Genomic DNA, 22,972 nt, shown 5'->3' with positions numbered 1-22,972 from the left:
GGTTTGGTTGGTTGGTTGGTTTTTTCTGAGTCATTGAAAGGTTAAATCTCTCTCTCTTTTTTTTTAATTATTCTTTTCCAAAGCTCTTTTTTTGTTTGTTTGTTGGTTGGTTGGTTTTTTAAACACCAGCTATGTTTTGCTCCAGTGTTTTCTGGACTGTTTTACATATCACTTCTGAGTCATGCTCTTTCCATGGGGCATGACTGGGCATTTCCTGGGAAGTGATTGGCTTTCCTTAGACAGAGATGCCCTTGGAGAGAAGAATTGCACGTGAAATGCTATTACTGGTTTACTTTCAAAGTTCACCAAGAGCGATCAACTCCGTCTCCAGTGGGACAGAGAAGGGGTGCACTTGGAGAACACAGGGTTAGAGTTCTTGCTCGCACTGAATGAAAGGAAATTTATCTACTTTCCTCCAGAACTGGGTTGCTTTGCCAATGGTATTATGCCAAGCATTTGGCTTTGGGTGCATAATCTACCTTAAAAATATATATGCTAAATACCCATGTCTATCCTTAGTGCTGTAGCAAGGTTCACAGTATTTATATACACCCTCATCATCGTTGAGAGGCAGGAGTCTAAGCTGAGACCTGCCAGCTTGTCCTGGTCTAAAGTGAATCAGCTTATCCTTGGCTTAGCCTGAAATTGTGAACTGGAGCCTGCTTCCTCCTGGGATCTGGATGTAAAATAACTGAAGCAGATTGAACTTGGCAGTGACTAACGAAGTCTCACGCAGAAGTTGGCAAGTCAGTGGTTTCTGCACATTGGGAGGAAGAGCGGAGGAACCAGAGTCACTCTGAGGTCCAGGCGCCTCTTCCGCCTCCATGCACCCAGCTCTATTGGTGGAGGGGACGTCAACACGAAGACCCAACCTACTTGCTTCCTAAAGACATCAAATTAAGAGTGTACAAATTTGTTATGTTACTGATAGTTCCCAGGTACCTTCCTTGTTTAATGAGCCATTTTAGCTGCCTGGAGGTATGCTGCATAACAATAATTGTAATCAGTCACATAAAATGTATGAAGTTGGGTGCAAACTAGCATGAATTAGAATAGTGGTGATGGCTCTTTGATAACTCCATCCTGGCTGGCCACCATTAACACCTGGGAAGAGCTGCCTGTCATTGGGTAGGTAATAACAACCATACCAGGCATCACTGAGTCCCAGCATGCATTGCTGTAGCTTTGCCTTCTATTTTGTCTGTGGTCTGCACTCCTAATATTTCCACTTTTGTGTCTATACATTTACTCCAAAGACAGACAGTAATTTCTTTACTTTTAAATGTCCTTGTTCTTGTCCTTAATTTTTAACCTCTAAAACGATTTCAGAAATGCCTGGTACCACATGGCTTTCACACATAAGGTGATGTATCTAGAATATGTTTTGAAAGATGGCAATTGCATCCTGCCTTCAGATCAACTTCCCCTGCCCATGCCCACACTGAGCGGCAAGATTTGTGTTTTCCAGCTCATTAAACTGACAGCAGAAATTAGTTTGTGGTATTAAAAACTAAAAAGTTAAATTACAGCTACACGTGTCCTCTATGCAATGGGGCGTGTGGAAGATGTTTGATTTTAATGTTTGCTATAATGGAGAATTTAAATTACAATGTTTGTCAAATCTCTAATCTTTGTTACAGAGCGGAATATTAATTACGCTTTTAACTATAAGAGGTAAATAAAATGAGCATGCACTGCACGCCCAGGGGTAAATTGCAGATTACTGACAACTTGACATAATGCTCCAAATGTCAGTTTTGTCAAACAAATTTAGAGGAACGGTTAAACTATTAGCTTCCCGTTGTTCCAGCCCCTTTCCTGCAGCAAACATGGTTCTGAGCAGCGGGGACACTGTGCCTTGTGGAGGACTGAGGGAGTCGAACGGAATAAGCAAGATGGATGAGGAGACAAGGCTGCAGATGCACTCAATTAGTTTATAACTGTCTATTAACTCCTGTGCATAGCTTTGAATAGACAGCAGCTTAACTCTTGCCCATCTGTGGGATCGGCAAAGCCCCGGGAAAGGCTGGTGTGCTGCGCAGCAGAACGAAAAGCACCAGGCTCTCATTTTTCTTTGCCTCCCGTTTTGCTAGTGATGTGTGAAGCAGTAGAAATGGCTGCCAGGGTTGCGTGCACTTAAGGGGAACCCTGCGTGCCACACCGTCCACTGTCAGCCAGCCACCGAAGAGTATGGCAACTCCGGGGTGCCGGGACTGCTGTTATAGAACCTGAACTTGGGGGGAAGTGGAGAACCTTGCTTTTTTGAACATTTGATTCAAAAACCTCCCTAAGTGATTGTATCTGGGACTTCCTCCCTGGGAAGGTGGAGTGTGGTGGGCACTGGCGGAGCTCTGGCCTCCCAGGGACCTCACCGCACATTGGGGTGGTGTTCACACAAACTCTATTCTTTTCTTGCTCCCCTTGCAGAGCAGGAAGAAAATATGATGCGGTGTGACCATTGGGATATTATCAGAACAGCAACACTCCCTATGAAACCATTAAAGCAACAGAGAGAATTGAAAGGAGGAATCAATTAGGGAGGAAATGCAGAGTAAGACACAAAGAAATGGCTCTGAATGTCTGGCCTTCAATTTGCGAACCAACTTGCTTTTATTATGCACACAGATTTTATGTGATACAAACTATCAGAGGTTTTTTTTAAATGTAGCACTCCTGCTTTTACATGAACACACATGTACATATATGTGCATGCTTCCATGTGCACAGCATAAAGGAACTTATTTATCATTTACTATTGTCTCAGTGTTCCTGCTGCTGTGGGGAAACAGAAAGACCAGCAACAAGCTGGGGAGGAAAGGGTTTATTTGATTTATCCTTCCACATCACAGTCCATCACTGAAAGAAGTCAGGACAGGAACTCAGGCAGGACAGGAACCTTGAGGCAGGAGCTGCTGCAGAGGCCGTAGAGGAATCAAAGGACTGTGTTTCATGCTGAGTGCCAGTATATGTCTGTTGTTGTGATTTTATTGTGAGAGGGTTTTAGAAATTAAGCAAAACCTTTAATCTCTTGGTGTGTGTTACATAAAATATATTTTATGTATTAAAACATATTTTAACATGTTTATAAAATATTTATACTATATCAAATGAATATATAAATATCTATTTCCATATACATATCATATGTATGGAAAGCTTGCAAATATGAAGACTTGCTATTTGTTCCCTCTTAATGCTCTGATCTAAAGTGTCCTACATGCCTCAGGCTTGGGGTCGGGAGGTTAGAGCCCTGCTCTGTGCTTTGGAACTGAAGGAAGCACGGTGCCTGCTGGTACCCACCTCTGAGCATTGTCAGCCCTGATTGCAGGCATCTCACCGATAAGCAGATGGCTTCTTTAATGATGAACCTAATTTTTCTAAAATGCTAATGAGCTGGAGAGATATCATTTGAAAGTCTGCCATACATTTCAGGAAACGTCTTTCGTGTCTGTGTGCTGCGCTTCTGAGAATCATACAGCTATCATCTGTTTGCTGGGCTCCGTTTCTTTGCTTAAATGCTGTTACTCTGATCACAGGAAAAGGAGAAACACAATCGACAAGCAAAAGGGATCATTCAGGATGAAACAATCTATTAAAATTAAAGCTATTTTCTGTTTGCAAAAGCAGCCTTCAAGTTGTTTTTTGAAGTCTCTGTTTGGAGCAGTCTCCATGGCTTCACATGGTATTTCCATTTCTCTACCAGCTCCATTGAAACTCTGAGAAAGGTAGTGTGACTGTGAGCTTGCCAAGCCATAGATCTTGTCCAGAACATACTAGGAAAAAAGAGAATGAAGGTAACGAAGAGCTGGCATTCTGTTTGGCTCTTGTAAGCGATGCATTCGTAACACGGGGAAATCTTCGCCCTTTCACACGGGTGCCTATCTGCGACACAGGATAATATGGCCCATCCCTAGCATATTTGTTTGTTAAATGATCCGTGCAAGATGTAAAATTCCCCCACGTTGTGAACTTGGCTGCTGTAGTCTTTTCGTGCCATTTAGCACATCCCTTTGATATCGTCTGTGTATTTTCTGTGAACTGGAGCTCAGACTCGGAGCTCATCGGGTTCCGATGGCTTGTTTTGCTTTGAACAAGGTCCCTGTGTGCTCCTGAGATTGGCTAGCAGGTTCTGGTTTTGGAAACCCAGCCTTTCAGGAAGTTCCATGTCAGCCTTTCACTTACTGAGATTAAGACGCCAGTGGTGATGACGTCATCCATTATTTTGTTAGCAGTTTCAAAAGGTGGTGTGTGAATATTGTCATGCCTTCTGTACTTAACAAGTGCTGTTCTTGGCTCAGCTGCTCAGTTCCTCTGGAACGCAACCTTCTGGGGAACTCAAAGATTAGTGTTGGAAATTACCACTCTTATTTTCATGTCACAGTATCTGTGCCCTGTAGCTTTGTTTCTGATGATCTCCTTGTGAACTTGGGGGTTTCAAGGCATGGCAGTTGTTGGGTTTAATTAGTATTTGAATGTTCAAAGCATCTCATTGTTGGCCAATGGGAGGCCCTTCAAGTTGCCTCATGTTAGCTTCTGACATCGTTCCTAAAGTCTGAAAAGTTGTAGGCCAATAGACTCCTCAGTTCACGGTGCCCTTTGTCTACCCTTAATGTGAAGCCATCCATTTCCTGAGGGACCCCTGGTTTCTTAGAATAGAAAACGAAGGTTAGAGATCACAAGAAGGCTGGATGGAATGGCCGTTGACCAGGGCCAGCCATTTCCGTTGGTATCAATCACCTTATACCACTTTTCCCGTTTTTCCTCATCCACCTGTCGTTATCTGATAGGCCAGAACTCAACTCTTCCTCTTTCCTTCGCTCACTGAGAAGGAAAAGGCTGTGAGATCTAAGACAACAGAAACCATGAGACATAACCAATAAATCTTAGTTCTTCAAGATTATAAACTTCTGTATACCAAAAGATACTATAAAGTAAGTTTAAATGGAGCTTTAAATTAGGCAAACTTGGTTTTTTTATATGACTGTATTCCAAAGTACTAATGGCCCAAATATAAAGAAAATGTGAATATGGATATCAATAAGAAAAGATCAATAATATAATACAAAGATGAATTAAAATATAAGTAGACAGCTCTATAAGAGAAATGTTTTTGTAATGTAAGATAATATATATACTATATTACATATAGTCTATACTATAAGTAATATTTGACAAGCTTTTCAATTTCACTCATAATCAGGTATATGCAAAGTCAATAAAATTATGATTGTTGTATAATGTATGTTTATGGTATATATACTTGTTAGTATGTGTGTGTGCACATGGGCATACATGTAGATGCATGTGCACTATGCAAATACGAATATGAAAGCCAGAGGTCAGTCTCTGTTTTTTAAAATCCTGGTCTTTATTCAACCTCAAGCCTACTTAATCTGATTGGGATCAAACGCTTGTGATAAAGAAAATTTTATATATTCATAGTCAGAAGTAAAGATTTTTAAAGTGCGTTTTTAATGTCCCCCCCCAGGGGTGATTTTTTTAAAACAATAAATTTACTATTGTTTAGCATAAAAAACAAACCAAATAAAGACTGTCTATGACTTAGAAGGAAGAAAGGAGGGCAGGAGGGACAGAGGAAGGGAGGAAAGGGGAAGACAGAAGGTCTGTGTTGGGAGGCCTCAGATCTAGGGATGGGGTGGGGGGGGCATAGGAATACCCTAAATGATACACTAAAAATTTGGGTACAGTAATACATCATTGTGTCTGTGACTACAGTGGGGGTTATATGTTAGTGCAGAGATAACAGCTTAAAACAAAATCACCTTACAATTTTGGAGGTCGGAAGGTACCCAGTGGGGCGGTACTCCCTTCTGGGAAGAGCAGAGGTGACTCCATTTCCTTGATGTTCTCCTTTTCTAGACGCCTCCCACTCTCCTGGGCCTGTGGCTCCCCCCTCTCCCCTTAAAGCAGCAGACATGCTCAGAGCCTTGCTCAGCCCACCACCCTGACCTCATGTTGTTCTGCCTCCTGAAGTGTTGGCAGGGCGCTTTAGGATGAAAGGCTGGGCTTGCTCCAATCTTACCTACAGTGCCGTTCCAGCACCCTCCATCCTTGTAACCACGTGATACACAGTCACAGCCTCCAAGATTAGGAGACGGGCATCTTCAAGAGCCTGTTCTCTCAGCGATGAAGGTTAAACTAATGTCTCTCTTACTAGGAACCCTTACACAGGTTGTATGTTCCTGCTTACATCAGCTAACCAGCAAGTACACTTTTAAATTTGGAATATGAATCTTTTTAAACAAAAAACTTTATTTAAAATGTTATACGTGCATATACTATAGCTTGAGTATATTCCCAACGCTTTAAATTTTTCTACCTGTTTATGAAATTAGTTCTGTGTATCTGTGGGATATCCTGGATTTTAAAATGTCAGCCCTGAAATTAAGATCCATACTATGCCATTTTATTGCACTCCATTTTCCTGCGTGTTGATGCCGGTGACTTGCCCTGATTTTATTAGGCAGAGTCCTTCCCAGGCTTCATAAACATCAGGGAAAGTGGAGTTACTACCGCAGTGTGACACACATTAAATCCCCGCTTCCCTCGCGCGTATTTATAGCCTGCTAGAGGATCAACAATACACCAGTTTAGTTTTTCTGCAGAGTGACATTTTTGAAATCATTAAATTTCCAGATAAGGTGCGCATGTGGAATTGGGCAGCCCGAGCCGACTGCGCAGGACTGGTCTCACTCGCGTCGCTTTATTCCCACTTTCGCTCTACCGTGGATCATGCCAGTTTCATATTTCTTGCTGCATGGCTGGTCCCAGTCCCTCCGGACTCACATTGCCCTGATGTGAGATATAAAGCTAAACAAAATATTACTAAGGATGACAGATACTGCATCTATTATTTTTATTATTACTTTTATGACTGACTTACTTGGGGCAGGGAGGGAAGGTTTAAGAATCTTCAGCTGGTTTTGGAAATTACTTTCGGGTGCTCATGTGAGTCGTGAGTTGCTCCCAAATGGAAGATGTTTTTGTCGGGTGGGATGCAGGTGGATCTTGAAGGGCAGGCTGTGTATGCGGCTCGTCCTTACAGTAGCACCCCTTAGGAGGCCTCAAGCCTCGTGCAACCTTTATAAGCCAAGAGCTCTGACTTGATGCATGCAGAGCCCATGCACTCGAAGGGCTGTACGGGGCAGATGGGACTCATAGGCGTTTCTTTAGTAGCAAAGATGGCTTAGGGAAGGTGCTCCCAACGGAGTGATATTAAAATGAATCTCAGGCTTAACCCAAAGGCTTTCCTCCAAGGTTGTTAAATGAATATTATTGAAGCCTAACTATGAAAAAAAAAGAATAAGTGTGTGATTTTTAAGTCTACCTTACTGTACTTTCATCCATTTTCTGCTACTGCAACAATACCACAAAATAGACCATTTTTTAAAATGTTTTTATTTATTCTTCTCTCATATATTACATCACAAACGCCTTTCCCTGCTCTCTTTCTAGTCCCTCCTCCCAGCCCCCCACAACCCACCCCACCCCTGTTTCTCTTCAGAAAAGGGCAGGCCTCCCCCATGGATATCAACCAAATATGGCGTATCAAGCTACAATAAGACTTGGCACCTCCCCTAATTTAAGTCTGGATGAGGCAACACAGTAGGAAGAAAAGGGTCTCAAAGCAGGCAAAAGAGTCAGAGGCAGCCCCTTCTCACACTCTAGGAGTCCTACAGGAAGACCGAGCTACACAACCATAACGTATCTGGAGGCGGCCTAGGTCAGCCCCATGCGGGTTCCCTGTTGTCAGTTCAGGCTCTGTGAGCCCCTATGAGCCCTGGTCAGTTGACTCAGTGGGTTTTCTTGTGGTGTCCTTGATCACTCTGGCTCCTAGAATTCTTCTTCCCCCTCTTCTGCAGAATTTCTCAAGCTCCAAAACTAGGCAGTTTACAAAGGAAGTAAATTTGTTTCTCACCTAAGCCCAATATTGATCTACTGGCTCCTGGTAGGAACCTTCTTACTGCATCATGACATGGTGGAAGGTGCCATCTTACTGACAAGGTCTCCCTCCCCTTTTTCTTGTAAAGCAATGGGCGCCATCACAGGTGGTGCCATCTCACCTCATCCTAACCATATGCCAAACCGTTAACACATGAATTTGGGAGTTAAGTTTCCAGTTAGTTCATGAAATTTGGAGGAGACACATTCAAACCACATTCAGACTCACAAAAAGAATCAAAGATAAAATGTCTTCGTCCATGAAATACTTACACATTTTCAGCTGCCAAGATCCTTTGAATTCTTTTAACTGTGGAAAAAGTGTAGGACATGGGATTTAAGCACATAGTGTGTAGTCGCCAGCAATTCCTGAGCAGGAGCCTGCACTAGCTGCTATAAACTAAGCATCGCCTGTATGCCTAGCGTGATGTTCTCACAATTATGCTCATCAGACGGTTTTTATGAACAGGTGTGACCAGTGGGGCAGTCACACAGGTGTAGGAACAAACAGTTATTTGGTGTCTACGTGACACATGTCAGATAGAGCTTATTTTCATTTCATTTGGTTGCTGTGACAAGCACCGTGACCAAAATCAACCTGGGAAGGAAAAGGTTTATTTGGTTTATACTTCCGGGTCACAGTCTACCATTGAGAGAGGGCAAGGCAGGAAAAGGACCACTGCCCAGGAATTTGTGTCTTTCACAGTGTCATCCTCCATCAACTAAAGCAGCCAAGGCAGTTCGTCATGGACATGTCTGTGGGCCAACCTGGTAGAGTCACTTACTCGTTTAGGGCTCTCAGGCACTCCAGGCTGTGTTCATATCAACTAGAACCCTGAGCTAAGAAGAGAAAAGCACAACAAAGGAAACAGAGCCCACATGCAGTTATGCTCATGTATAATATAATATTGTAATATGATATGATACAGTGCGCCTTAGTTAAGAGGTCAAAACACTGGCTTGCAAGCTCTACGACAATAATGACCCTTTGAAAGAACCCTTTGAAACTCAGAGGTGAGTTAAAGCAACTTTTAACCAGCTAAAAGGGCTAATGTTAGCAAATTGGAGTACTCCTCTGGGAAAGCATCAGGCTCTATTGTTAATTTATAGCTTCCAAAAATACTACTTAATATGTGAGGTTTATTGAAACTCTTTTTAGTCTTTGTCTTACTTAGTGTTCTGTTGCTGTGAAGAGAGACACATGACCAACTCTTGCATCTGAAAGCACTTCATACAGGCCTTGCTTGTAGCTTCAGATCACCGTGATGGGAAGCAGACAGGCATGGGGCTGGGGCTGGAGCTGGGAGCCCTACATTCCTGGTCCATAGGCAGCAGGCAGGGACACTGGGCCTGGTGTGAGCTTTTGAGACCTCAGAGTCCACCCCTGGCAGTACACCTCCTTCATCAAGGCCACACCTCCTAACCCTTCCAAATATTTCCTCAACTGGGGACTAACCAGGCAGATATATGAGCGTCTTGGCATATTTTCACAGTCTTCCATGCCAGCTTAAGATCCATGAACGCCATTGCAATAGCGTGATAAATCATGACTCTCTTTTAATCGCAATAGAAGTGATTGTCATCGCAGAGTCACACGTGACGTTTGTGTTTTGAGTTGGAAGTGCTCGTACATCGTAATATACGCAATTTCACCTTGTTTTAATGGAAAGCAGGTCTCCTGTAGATATTTCAACTTGTAAGTTTGAGAAGGACCAATTAATTTTATGAGCTTTGCAGAGGATGGCTCAGTTCAAGCTTCTTTAACACAAACATACGTGGTCACATACATGAAATCACCAAGAGAGACTCACACCAGACTGAGCCATCTGCACACCTCTTGGCCTCTACCTAGCATTTGCTTCTCCACAAACACCCTCACTGAGGAAGCATTTCATTGCATCTTTACTACTAGGTCACACCAAACAAAAAATAGTAGTCTCAAGTGACAGGGCAGTAAATTGGTCGTTCAATAGGCCACAGGATGTTATGTGAATTTTCTTATATATGCTAAGAGTTTCCTAATGTCCTAATGTGTTCAATTTTGGAGAAAGTTCCATGAACTGCTGAGAAGAAGCCATAATCAGTAGTGTTTGGATGGAACGTTGGAACCATTTGATTTGTGACGCTATTTAACTCACATGTTTCTTTGTTTGGTTTTTTGCTTTGATGGCCTGTCTGTTGGTGGGAGTGGAGAATTGAAGTCACCTACAATCACTATGTGGCTTTAGCTGCGGTAGTGTTTCTTCACTCATGACTTAGATGCCTCTGTCTGGGTGCATAAATGTTTAATGTTGCAATGTCTTCTTGGTAGATTTTTTTTCCCTCTGATGAGTATCTAGTGTCTTTCTCTACCTCTTACTGTTAGTTTTAGTTTGAAGTCTATTTTGTCAGATACTAAAATGGCAATAATAGGTTTTATTATTGTGTTTTAGGTCCATTTGCTTGGGATAACTTTCCATCCCTTTACCCTGAGGTGATGTCTATCCTTGATGGTGAAGTGTGTTTCTTGGATGCAGAGAAAGATGGATCCTATTTTCTAATAAAGTCTACTAGTGTTTGTCTTTTATTGGGGAAATTAAGGCCATCAATATTAAGAGTTATTAATGAGCAGCGCTTGTTGGTTCCTGTTATTTTGTTGTTGTGTAATGAATTTTTTCCCTTTTTGGTTTATTGTTCTGGAACTATTTATTTCTCATGTCTTCTTAAGTGTTGTTGACCTCCTCAGAGCAAAGTTTTTCTTTTGTATCTTCTTTGCAACTAGATTGGTGGATAAAAATTGCTTAAATTTGTTTTTACCATGGAATGTTTCTTTTTCTGTCTATTATGGTTGATAGTTTTACAGGGTATAATAGTTTGGACTGGTGTCTGTGGTCTCTCAAAGTTTATAGAACATCTATAGACCCTTTCAGGGTCTCCATTGAAAATCAGACATTACTGTAATGGACTTGCCCTTATATGTGACTTTGACTTTTTCCCTTGCAACTTTTAATATTCTTTTTTTGTTTACAGAAACAAGTGTTTTAATTATTATGTGTTGTGGGTAATTTCTTGTCTTATCAATTTGGTGTCTTATCTGTGTCTTGTACTTTGATACATACCTTTATCTTTAGGTTGGAGAATTTTCTTCTATGATTTAGTTAAAAATAATTTTCCATGCCTTTAACATGGGTGTCTTCTCTTTTCCCTATTCCTATAATTCATAGAATTGATCTTTTCATGGTGTTCCATGTTTCCTGGATGTCTTTAAATTTAACATTTTCTTTGACTGAACCATTCATTTCTTCTCCCTTGTCTTTAAGACATGAGATTCTCTCTTCTATGTCTTGTAATCTGTTGGCGAAGCTTATCTTTAAATTTTTGTCTGATATCCAAAGTTTTCTATTTTCAGTTTTATTTCACTTTGGGTTTTCTTTACAGGTTCTATTTCTTTGTTAAATTCTATTTTCATGTCTTTAATAGTTTTTATTATTTCAGTTTCACAGTTTGCATTTTCATGATCTTCATTTAGAGTTTATTCATATCCTCCTTAAGTTCCTTCAACATATTCATAATTGCTGTTCTGAAGTCCTTGTCTTGTGCTTCAGCTAAGTTGCATTTCTCTGGGCCTGCTGCAAAAAGGTTGGTGGCTTCTGGGTGAGGCATATTGTCTTAAGTTTGAGTTTTTATGCTGGGATCTGTTGATCTGCCCGTATCATGTCTTAAGTGTTTATTGCTGTAGAGAACTGGTGACATCTTTGTTGGGTAGGCATTCATTCCTTTGGTTGCCATTGCTCATACTAGATTCTAGCCAAGTATGTGGCTGCAGAGACAGAGTCCAAGGTTTGTGTGGCCACCTAGGTGGGCCACCTCGGCTAGAGACTGGTTTCACGAGGAGGAAGATGGGCAAGAGCAGTGGTTCTCAGCCTTCCTGATGCTGCAGCCTATTAGTACAGTGTCTCATGTTGCAGTGACCCCTGACCATAAAATTATTTTCTTTGCCACTCTATAAATTTTGCTACTCTTATGAATTGTAATGTAAACATCTGTGTTTTCTGAGAACACATGCAGTTCGTCTTTCTGATGTCACATTGATCACCTAACAGTGACATCCTCCATGTTGCTGAAATAATGCATCTCATTTTGAGTATTTTTTCTCAGCCTGTTACTTTGTCTCATGCCATGGTCAAGAGACAAGTAAGGGGCTGGAGAGACAGCTCAGCAGTTAAGAGCATTGTCTGTTCTTCCAGAGGTCCTGAGTTCAGTTCCCAGCAACCACATGGTGGCTCAAAACCATCAACAATGGGATAGGATGCCCTCTTCTGGCCTTCAGGTGTGCATGCAGGCAGAGCACTGTATACAAAATAATAAATAAATAAATCTTTTTTTAAAAAAGAAAGATAATTATATAAAAAGAAAGAGAAGTAAGGCAGAAACAGACAAAAACTCTGGCTTCTCTGGAAGCAGAGCTATTCTTCAGCACAGATACTTGTCTGTCAACTAGTCAGTAAAAACCAAAGGGCTTCTGGGTAGGGAGTGAGCACTTGTATTGTGTCCAGGACACACAGAGAGAGAGAGAGACTGGGTAGACTTCAGTGTGGTGCAATTGGTGGTGACAGACAGATGTTTTACCTCTGTTAAAGCCAGACGCTCTTGAGGGCAAAGGGTAGCATGTGTCTAAGTGTGTCCAGTGGAAGCAGCCAGTGTGGTTAGATGATTCCTAGGATGGTTTTAGAGATAAGTGTATCTCTACAAGTGAATGCCCTGGTGCCCTGGGCAGCTGACCATGATGGAGTCTCGCTTTCCTTCTCTATATAATAGAGATGACGAGAACAGCGTCTTCACTGGGCTGCTTAAGGAGTTAATAAATGGCGTAGCCTTTTCTGAATCATAGCTTTTGTAACAATTATTGTCATTTGCGTTTCTATCAGCTGCTGTAGTGCTAGTCGAGTTGAAATAGTTAGTTATCAGACCACTGTGGATTTTATTCCTTAAAATTTTAACTCTGAAAACAACATTTTGTGGTACTTTGAACAGATCTGTCCTTAAGGAGACAGCTCCTTATTCATCGAGGTTTATTCAGCTGGAAACAACCAATAGCTATCATCCCTACTGTGAGAAAAATTAAATACTTCTAGGTTCCAGCTTCTACCCCAGCTTTTAATTAAGTCAAAGCACACACATAATTATACAAGCCAGGACTAGAAAGCCATTTGTCCTTTTATTCTTCTGCCTGTATGTGATTTCCACTTCTGTAAATTTTTCCTCCCCTATAATATTTAGTTGAAAGATTACTTTAAAGTGAGCATTTCTTTCCATGGGCTAAGGTGTGGGACAGGCCTACAGGTCTTTTCTAGCCACTGTTTTTGCAGCAGGGTTCGTATTAGAGAGGGGCTCCATCCCGAACCCTCCCTTCATCCTGATGGCAGTTGGGCAGCAACATGGTGAAGTTCTTACCCCCTTGAGCCCACCATAACTGTTGTAAAGGTCTTTCCACTCCCCCAGAGTACCCAACATGATCAGAAAGGAAAAGGAGGGGAAGCCATGGCTGTCTCCCTTCTCCTAAGTGGCCACCTTTGTCGCCCAGCTCTCCCACGGGACTTTTCCCCACAACTTCACCCTTCACTGTGCTCTCTATTGGTTTTGAGTCATACATGACAGGCGATGAGGATATACCAGGAAGGGTTTTTTCCTCTCATTTTCTGTTCTGTCATGTGTGATGAGCCTGGATTATGACAACCGTCTCTCTCCTCTAAGTACCGTCTACATATCTCTCTTCTCTCACCTTCATTCATATCTGCACTTTTAGAGCTATAACCATTTTTCCCTTCCTTTTATTGCTCCCCCCCCCAAATAGTCCCACAGTCTTTAAGCAGTGTGTTACTCGGTGTTTCTGTACTGTGACAAACTACCTGAGGAAAAACCAACATAGAAAAATGATAGTTTCACTTAGGCTCAGTTTCACACATTTATTTTAGCCCACTGGTCAGGTAGGCTTGTTGCTCTGGGCCTGAGGTGAGGTGACACATCCCAATAGGGAGAGCATCCTGAAGCAAAGCCACCCACCTGCTGGTACTTGGGAGGCAAAGGGAGAGGAGGCACCACCTCATGGTTTCCTTAGAGGACGGCCTCCAGTGACCTACGATCACACACGAGACCCCACCTCTTAGAGGTTTCTCTACCTTGCCATAGTGCTATGCTTTATCTTCCAATGTTTAGGAACCTTCAGCCATCTTTCTGTTGTTGGTGTAGGTTAATTCCACTTTCATCTGAGAATATGCACTGTGTATTTTCTTTCCCTTAAAAAAAATTGTAAGGTGTGTTTTATGGACCCAGCTATATTCTGCATCTGTGAGTATGATCTGTAAGTCTGAAAATGTTCTTCCACTGATGCTATGTGAAGTAGTCTAACAACGTCAGTTAAATCAGCTGATCGGTTGTTGAACTAGAGAATGACCTCAAACAGGAGGATGATGTAAGCTTTCAGTCATATGAATGGGTTCATCTGTTTTCCTTTGCAGCTGACCACTCTTTGACTTGTGTTTAAGCGCAATAGCTGAAAACATACCATAAGACTTTTGGTCTGTTTTGAGAGTGGACCTTTTTGTTTTAACATAATGCTGCTCTAATCCATGATGACTTGCCTTTCCTCCAAGTGTTATGTCAGATCTAACGCAGCTCGTTCTGGTTTTCTGTTGATCGTTTTGGCTTGGCATGTCTTTTTTCATCCCTTTACTGTTAATATATCGGGTTCTTTGTATGTACTACAAGTTTCTTGCTGGTTGTGTTAAGTTGGGCCTTGCTTTTATCTACTTTGATAGTATCTGTCTTTCAGCCTATACGTGTAGACTGTTGGCGTTTCCACAAATCACTGATAGGTACTGTATTAAGAGCTAGCATGTTTTTGCTGTTTTGGACTCATTGCCTTGTGCCTTCCTCCTCTTTATAGTTTACCTCCCACTCTTTCTGCGTTGTGTTGAGCGTTTTGTGTTATTCTACTTTCATTTCTTAGCTTCTTTTTCCCTTGGTTGTCCTGGATACACTAGGCACTCGCAGCTGGTGCCAATCCACTTCTAGCTGACTTTATTCTGCATTGCAGGTGCAGTGTGTCCTTCTGATGGCAAAGAGAGCTTTCATCTCCCTCCCTGCCCATTTCTCTTTCTCTTATCCAGAAGCAGTAGCTATCTGATACTTCATTTTTCCTCTTTAACAAACTTTGATCTGCTGGATTAATTAGGAATTTATGACAGATATTATAACCTCAATTATTTCTTCTCTAACATTCTTCTTTTTATGTACATCCACAGATATGACTTATGCCATTTCCTTCTCTCTGAGATTTCTTTTTCCACATTCATGATTTTAATTTTCTAGACATTGTATATATTTTCCTTCACCCATTCCTTAAAGTTAATGTGACAGGGTTTTTTTCTTTTTCTGTATTAAGCCACTTAAAGAGAAGCTTTGGTTAAGAAAAGAATCAAATAGCAAAAGCAACCAGCATTACAGATACCAACTCTATTAAAGCAAAAGCACAGTCATTACAGGGAGAGTGTTTACGGTGTCTCCTTTCTGCCTGGCCTTCCTCACTATAATGCAGATGGCAGAGCCACAGTAAGATGAGGCTTGCCATACTGGGCTCCAGAGGCTCACTTAGCTTTGTAATAGTTGGAGATCCTGAATGGGTCTTGAAACCCTAAAGTGTCGTGTCTCCATAGCTGCCAGTAATACAGTTTCTGGCAGTCCCACCTGTCACTCTCACAAATACATGTTAACGTAGTGTTGTCACAGGGCAGGATCTTTGGCCAAAACATATGAGGTTCTTGTCCACATTATAGAGTCCTTCCAGCCTCCCTTAGTAAACATGCTAAGCTGGGGGCTCTGCCACTTCAGAACGCTTATCTTGGCAGGCAGCCATGTTCACCATAAAGAACATGACACATAAGTCACAGCTATCAGCTACAGCCTGTTCTCCATGCTGAGCAACACACTTGCCTTAGTACATATATCCAGAATTCTGTTCTTAGAGACCCTCATGCTTTCTGTGGCCCCGAGATGGGCACCAGGATCTTGTGGCTGACTCAGACCAGGTGGCTCCTGGTGGTGGGCGGTGGACTCCACTACCACTTCCTAAGCCACCAGACGCTGACAACAGCTGACCAACGGCATCTTGCCGAGTACACTAGCTGGCTTCTTATCTTCTTTCTAGTAGACAGGCATGGTACTTTACACGAAGATGCATACAGTCCTGCTGCCAGGAAGGCAGTGAGATGCCAATCTTAGCTGAGGTCCAGGGAGCGAACCTGATTTTCTAATGTGCTTGCTCACCCGCTAAGTCCTTTTTAGACTTGGTGTAACAAACAAACAGTGTTGAGTTGTGCTCCACTTCCCACAGCAAATTTACTCTCTAGGGGGGACCACTTCACGAAAGTGACTGTGCAATTATCCTCAGGATCACCAGGGTTAGCTTCAAAAGAGGCCATCTTTCTGGTTCCAGAAATAGGCAATGCCATCTGCTCTGCCCTGATAATGCAGTTTGGTAGCCCAGTCCAGGCCTGTGAATTTTTATCCACTAGCTCTCAATCTTCATATATGCATACATATACACACATACATACATACACACATACACACATACATACATATACACACACATACACACATACACATATACATACATACATACATGCATACATACATACATACACATGCACTTGGTGGTTATTGAGCCTAAGAGCAATGTCACTGTGGTCCCTATCCCAGGCGTAACACGTATTTGGCTCCAGTACAAGCTGATTCACAGGCGCTGTTCTTGGGAGCGGTGGGTATTTTTGTTTTCAGAAGACAGGATGTACGTTATGCTCAAGGTGGTCTAGGGTAGCTTGAGTAGAGACTGTGTGAGCGCCTCTCCATTAATATAAACAGGCACAGTCAGGGACCAGTGCACAGACGGGTCCAGATGGTAGAGCAAGACACCAAAGAACTTGTAATGTTTTCTGTGAGGAGAGCTTGCTAGCAACGAACGCCACAGCTTTCACGCGTCTGCCAAGGTTTATTTCCCCATCGCTAAAGGAGAACGTGGGAGAGTCCAGCACTTTAGGTTGGTCAAGTCCTCCTCACCGCTCTGATTGCTTCACCCGACTCTGCTGTTATCTGAGCTGCTCCTGAAGCCTGCGCTGTCGCTCTTGTTTTGTTGTTCTCCTCGGGTGGCATGCTTGCCCCATTAGCTTCTTTTAAGATTCATTTTCTTTTCAATTTCTTTTCTGCTATCGGGATATGATAGGCCTAGCTGTAGATTTTTCAGGCTTATCCCTTTGGTATTCCCTGGATTTCTTTAATGTAACCGTTCGTATCTGCCCTTAGCTTCAAGTATCTCTTCTGTTCCTTCTCTCTTCCCCAACCCGCCATGCCATAGGGACTGCACTCTCCTAGGCCCTATCCACACTATAAGCCCAGCTGTTTGTTCATCACAATGTATACCTTTATTAATGAAATATAATTTATTTTAATGTATTAATTTAGTGTCATGGGGATGTTTTGCACATGTTGTGAGTTCCACATTTGCTCATAGCCATACTGGCTTGGGGACCAGCAGTTCCCAATGTCCTCAGCTCCCCCCCACCCCCATAGATCTGAGTCGATTTGTATCTGTGCTGCTTTGGTTGTAGATTGCAGAGGCTGGGGACTTCCGACTCCTTCCTGCTGCTGAGGAACTCACAAGACTTTTCTCTCATTTAAAAAAAAAATCTACTTATAGTTATTGATAGGAACCTTTCTTCTTCTTTAATTACTTAGGACCTTTGAGATTCATAAAGCACAGGTTTGGAGATTGGCAATTACAATATTTCAGACAAACCATTCTCAAAACATTATGATGAAAAATAAATTTACTCATCTTTAGATAAGAGTATAAAGAAAATCACTTTTCGTTAAGGAGTTTCCCTTCATAAAAGGTATTTAGTTCAGAAAGTTTTTCCATCGGTTTTTTTTTTCAAAGTTTTATTAAAAAAAAAAAACACAGATCCACAGCACAGGAGGAGAGAGGGAAATTGAGAGGGAGGGAGGGAAGGAGAGAGAGAGAGAGAGAGAGAAAGAGCACTGCCCAGTCATAAGTGAACTTCAGTTCTAAATCTAACCTTTCTCCACCGTATGTGGGTGCTGGCAGAAACGTCAAAGGCCCCAACGTCAATGCTTGTCTCCCGTCACCGGGGAACCTACTTCGAGTGGACTAGCAGTTGCACTGGGTGGTGATGGAGTCCACCCAGAAGCGTCCACTGGCATAGTGCGGTGCTCTCAGAGCTTCGTCCTCTGACTTTGCAGCACGCAGTGCTCACGTTTGGGGTGACGGAGTAGCCATGCCTGAGAGCCATCCATTCATACGGTGACACACAAAGCAAGCTGCACTGTTCGGAGTCAGAGAGTACTCGGTCCTGGCTCAGTTCTACCATTTGAATGAGTAGCCTCCTTGAAACTCAGTTCTCTGACTTGCAAACTAAGGGTTGAAACCAAGTCTCACACAGCTGCCACGATCAAAGGGCGTGCCGTGTGCAGGGCGCTGGCCTGTTCTGCTGTGTAGGAAGCAGTTCCAACTCCTCTCCGTTCTCACACTCTGCTTCTGCTGCTTGCGGCCAGCGCCAGTGACAACAATGTGCTCTATTTGCTGTGCTGTGATTTATGTCAACATAACACAAGCTAGAATTATCCAAAAGGAGGGAACCTCAGTTGAGAAAATGCCTCCACAAGATCCAGCTGTGAGCCATTTTCTTAACTAGTGACCGATGGTGGAGGCCCCAGCTTCCACCCTGGGCTGTGGTCCTGGGTTCTATAAGAAGCAAGCTGAGCAAGCCAGTAAGCAGCATCCATCCATGGCCTCTGCATCATATTTTTGGTCATGGCATTTCACTGAAGCGAAAGAAAGCAGAACTAAGACATTTGCCAATATTTACCCTGAGCTGACATAAACCTGGCTTTTGGGCTTCTGAAGCTGACTGTGCCTGGGCTCCCTCAGGCACCCACTGACAGAGCCAAGTCAGCTTCTCCTCTTCTCCAGTCCTCACTTCCCTGGCACGAGATATTTGTGCCGGGCATTGAGAGCACAGATAAAGCATCGAGTCAACAAAGGGAGGCTGGCTGATAACACTGAGAGCCAGCTGGGTTGTGGGAAAGGCCCGTGGGCATAGGCTGCTTGTCCAATAGATCAGAGCATCAAATTGCAGGTTTCTGATTTGACCTCCATTCACCTTGAGCACATAAGTACCTAGGAATCCTGAAAGAGGTTCCTTTGTACTTAAAGATCAGGCGTGAAGTGTTTAGTGTGATACTCTGAAATTAATTCATACATATAAAGAATTAAAAAGGAAACTGCAAGCCAGGTGTGGTGGTGCACCTGTTTAATCCCAGCACTTGGGAGGCAGAGGCAGGTGGATCTCTGAGTTCGAGGCCAGCCTGGTCTACAGAGTGAGTTCCAGGACAGCCAGGGCTACACAGAGAAACCCTGTCTCGAAAAAAGAAGAAAGAGAGGGGGGAAGGAAGACAGGAAGGAAGGAAGACAGGAAGGAAGGAAGGAAGGAAGGAAGGAAGGAAGGAAGGAAGGAAAGAAGGAAGGAAGGAAGGAGGGAGAGAAGGAAGGAAGGAAGGAAAGAAGGAAGGAAGGAAGGAGGGAGGGAAGGAAGGAAGACAGGAAGGAAGGAAGGAGGGAGGGAAGGAAGGAAGACAGGAAGGAAGGAAGGAGGGAGGGAAGGAAGGAAGACAGGAAGGAAGGAGGGAGGGAAGGAAGACAGGAAGGAAGGAAGGAAGGAAGGAAGGAAGGAAGGAAAGAAAGAAGGAAAGAAGGAGGGAAGGAAGGAAGACAGGAAGGAAGAAAGGAGGGAGGGAAGGAAGGAAGGAAGACAGGAAGGAGGGAAGGAAGGAAGACAGGAAGGAAGAAAGGAGGGAGGGAAGGAAGGAAGGAAGACAGGAAGGAAGGAAGGAAGGAAAATGTCACTTCTAGTACGAGTTTAGCCTTTGTTAGGGTTGTGTGGCCCCCTCCTGCCACCATCTCCCACCCTCCCAGCAGTAATGCAAATGGTCCCCATGAGCAAAAGTAGAAGGGAGCACGGAAAGGTTGACTGTGCCGGTCTATATAGGTTGGAATAAAGGGAAACGTTGAAGCATTTATCTGCATACATAAGTCCAAAGCAAATCAGAAAGATTCACACTCAATGTGAGCATTTTGTCTGAATTGTGAAACAGATTTCTCAGTCTTCCACTTCAGTGTTCAGGGGGAGACCTGGCCTAAGGATGACTTATCAGGAACTGGTGTTTTGGGGAGAGCAGCAATGGGATGGAGCTATAGTGACCTCTGCCCAGAGCATCTGAGAAAAACAGGAAGACCCACTGCTGGCTCCCACCTAGGACAGCTGCCCCGGAAGGATTTGAGTGTACATCTGCACATAGAAAGAGAAGGTGCCAGTGCGCAGAGAGGTCACACTGGCCGACCTCTCACCAGCCTCACCACTTCTCCCTTCCAGAGACACTGTATGTGATTTTCATTCATCTGTCTTAAATAAATCTTTTGTTCCACCAATGTTTAGCAATTAAAAGGGCAAGTTAATCTTGGAGCTGTTCTTCCTTCAAAGTACAGAATTAAAAGATGATTATAACTACAGGCAATAAGGCATTTGGATTATGCACCATTTGGAAATGATAATAAAGATTATCCATATGCTCTCCTGTTCCAGCAGCCTCGGCTGCATTAGCAGTCACCTGACCCGGGCGTGGCTGGGGTTCTAGGGCTCATCTTCATTTCTGCTGTGTCCTAGGTCGATCAGCGCTGTGATAACCAGGAACAGCTGCCATTTTCTGTTGTAAATGGTGATGGGTGCTTAGGCAGCGTTTGAACACTTTCTCTTCTTTTTTCCTTCCTTTTCAAAAATGTTTAATATATTTTGTTAAAGTATATTGAAACAATTACATCATTTTCCCTCTCCCCTTTCTCCTGCCAGTCCCTGCTATACTCCCCAACCCTCAAGTTGCTAGCCTCTTCTCCTCTGATTATTATTGCTTTATATGTGTGTGTATGTGTATGTATGTGTGTATATGTGTATGTATGTGTGTATATGTGTGTGTATGTGTATGTATGTGTGTATATGTATTTGTGTGTGTGTGAGAGAGAGAGAGAGAGAGAGAGAGAGAGAGAGAGAGAGAGAGAGAGAGAGAGAGAATGTAGCCTGCTATGCTCATTTCTGTTGTGTGTATGGTTTATGCTGCACTGGACAAGGGGCTCCTCCCTGGGAAAGGCTGATTCTCCTCCTGGAAGCTGTTGCTTGCCTTGTTCGGTCTTCTCGGTGAGCAACTGCTAGGGGAGGCTATTCCCCGGCAGTATGGCAGTGACAACACTATGGGCTTCTGGTGCCTTTTCACTCTACCATTTTTTTCTTAAGTGTTTCAGACTCCACCCTTGTCTGTCTTCGGTACATGATCTGTGCTGATAAGGTCTGCAGAAGTGTGCTTTATCTGATCTGTACATCGTTTTCCATTGGGGTTTCTAGGGCTTTCATATAGGTAGCTGTCCCTTTAGATGAGTGCCTTGTAATTAGTGAGCACACAAAGGCCTGGATCTCCCCGCATTTCCTCCTGCTGAGGGAGGGATGGGGGGAAGTTATCCCTGCTAGAAACAGGTTGCCTGTGGTCCATGTGATTTCAACATATAACAATTGCAGTTCACTAAGGTGTAGCCCTGTCATAAATTGATAGCCTGCAGTCCAATTTTGCCTGGCAAATATTTATTAGAATCTGTTCTTTGACACTCTGTTTCAGGCGAGTATTTAGCAAGAAGCTAATGACTCCAGGAGCTTGTCAGTCAACAGACAATGGCAGAATCATCTAAGGGTTATTGGTTGTTTTGGGTTAGTTTGTTGTATGAAAAACACTCTGTGGTTTATGGTGTTGTTGTTGCTGATGCTGATGCTGATGCTGATGCTGTTGTTGCAAGAGGCAGTGGATGTTCCCCTCTCTGTGTGCAGCCTGGCAGGGTGCCTCACATACACAAGGCACATAAATCAATGCAAGCATGAGCAGTTGGTTTGGTAGAAGCTACTCCAGAACACCAGTGAGTAGTGGTGCCTTGACTCCATCTCCCATCCACACCCATGTCTTCATCACTGACCTCTTTGTTCCAAGGAAACTGGCCAAGAAGAGGAAGGAGACGATGAGCAGTACCCGGCAGGAGATGACGGTGATGGTGAATTCTATGGACAAGAGCTACGCAGAGCAAGGCACGAACTGTGACGAGGCCTTCTCGTTCATGGACACACACAACCTTAATGGGAGATGTAAGTGTCCGCACTGCATGGGTTTTTCCTAAAGTGCCTATCAGCCAGATCAAGTTCCAGTAGCTCTGTGAGAGTGAAACCCCAAATCCTCTTAGGGCATTCTTACATCTCAATAGCTATCCCATCCCTTGCATCCTCCCATTCCTCCCTCCCTCCCGCTTTCCCCCTATTCCCCTCCCCTATGACTGTGACTGAGGGGGACCTCCTCCCCCCTGTATATACTGATAGGGTATCAAGTCTCTTCTTGGTAGCCTGCTATCCTTCCTCTGAGTGCCACCAGGCCTCCCCCTCAAGGGGATGTGGTCAAATATGGGGCACCAGAGTTCGTGTGAAAGTGAGTCCCCACTCTCCACTCAACAGTGGAGAATGTGAACTGAGTTTTCCAGTCTCTATGCCTCGAGTTGTTTAGTGAAGGTGTTTTTCTAAAGGTTCCGGGACCAGCGAGCCCAGGGGTCCAAGGTAAAATATCTTCCAGGTCTTTGAGAGCAGTGACACAGAGGCTCCCCACTGCCTGAGGGTGCACCTGCTTCCCCTCACTCCCTTTGTTGTTTAGGTTCCATTTGTAAGCAAGCCAGGTGTGGAATTGCACCAGGCAAGTCTGTTGTGAAACAGGCCATTAAATGGCAATATCAAGTTAATTGTTGATTTGTTCCACTAACAGGTTCTGCCTTGATTATAGGACAATTAGTAGCAATTAATAAATTAAAATGTGCTTCAGTGTG

At 43.3% G+C, this 22,972-nt stretch overlaps 1 protein-coding gene across 7 annotated transcripts in view; it reads left to right on the top strand.

Annotated features, from left to right (window-relative positions):
• The window catches only part of PTPRM (protein tyrosine phosphatase receptor type M), a 687,660-nt gene that overhangs the window by 519,470 nt on the left and 145,218 nt on the right, over positions 1 to 22,972 (top strand). For all 7 annotated transcript variants that reach the window (XM_084778137.1, XM_084778138.1, XM_084778136.1 and 4 more), the window contains one exon: positions 22,099 to 22,250. In XM_084778137.1, the coding sequence (XP_084634263.1) occupies positions 22,099 to 22,250 (152 nt within the window). The remainder of the gene's footprint in view (positions 1 to 22,098; positions 22,251 to 22,972) is intronic.

Source organism: Acomys minous (genome assembly GCF_964271855.1).
Source record: "Acomys minous genome assembly, chromosome: 4".
Classification (NCBI taxonomy): Eukaryota; Metazoa; Chordata; class Mammalia; order Rodentia; family Muridae; genus Acomys; species Acomys minous.
This window is presented reverse-complemented; position numbering and strand designations above follow the sequence as displayed.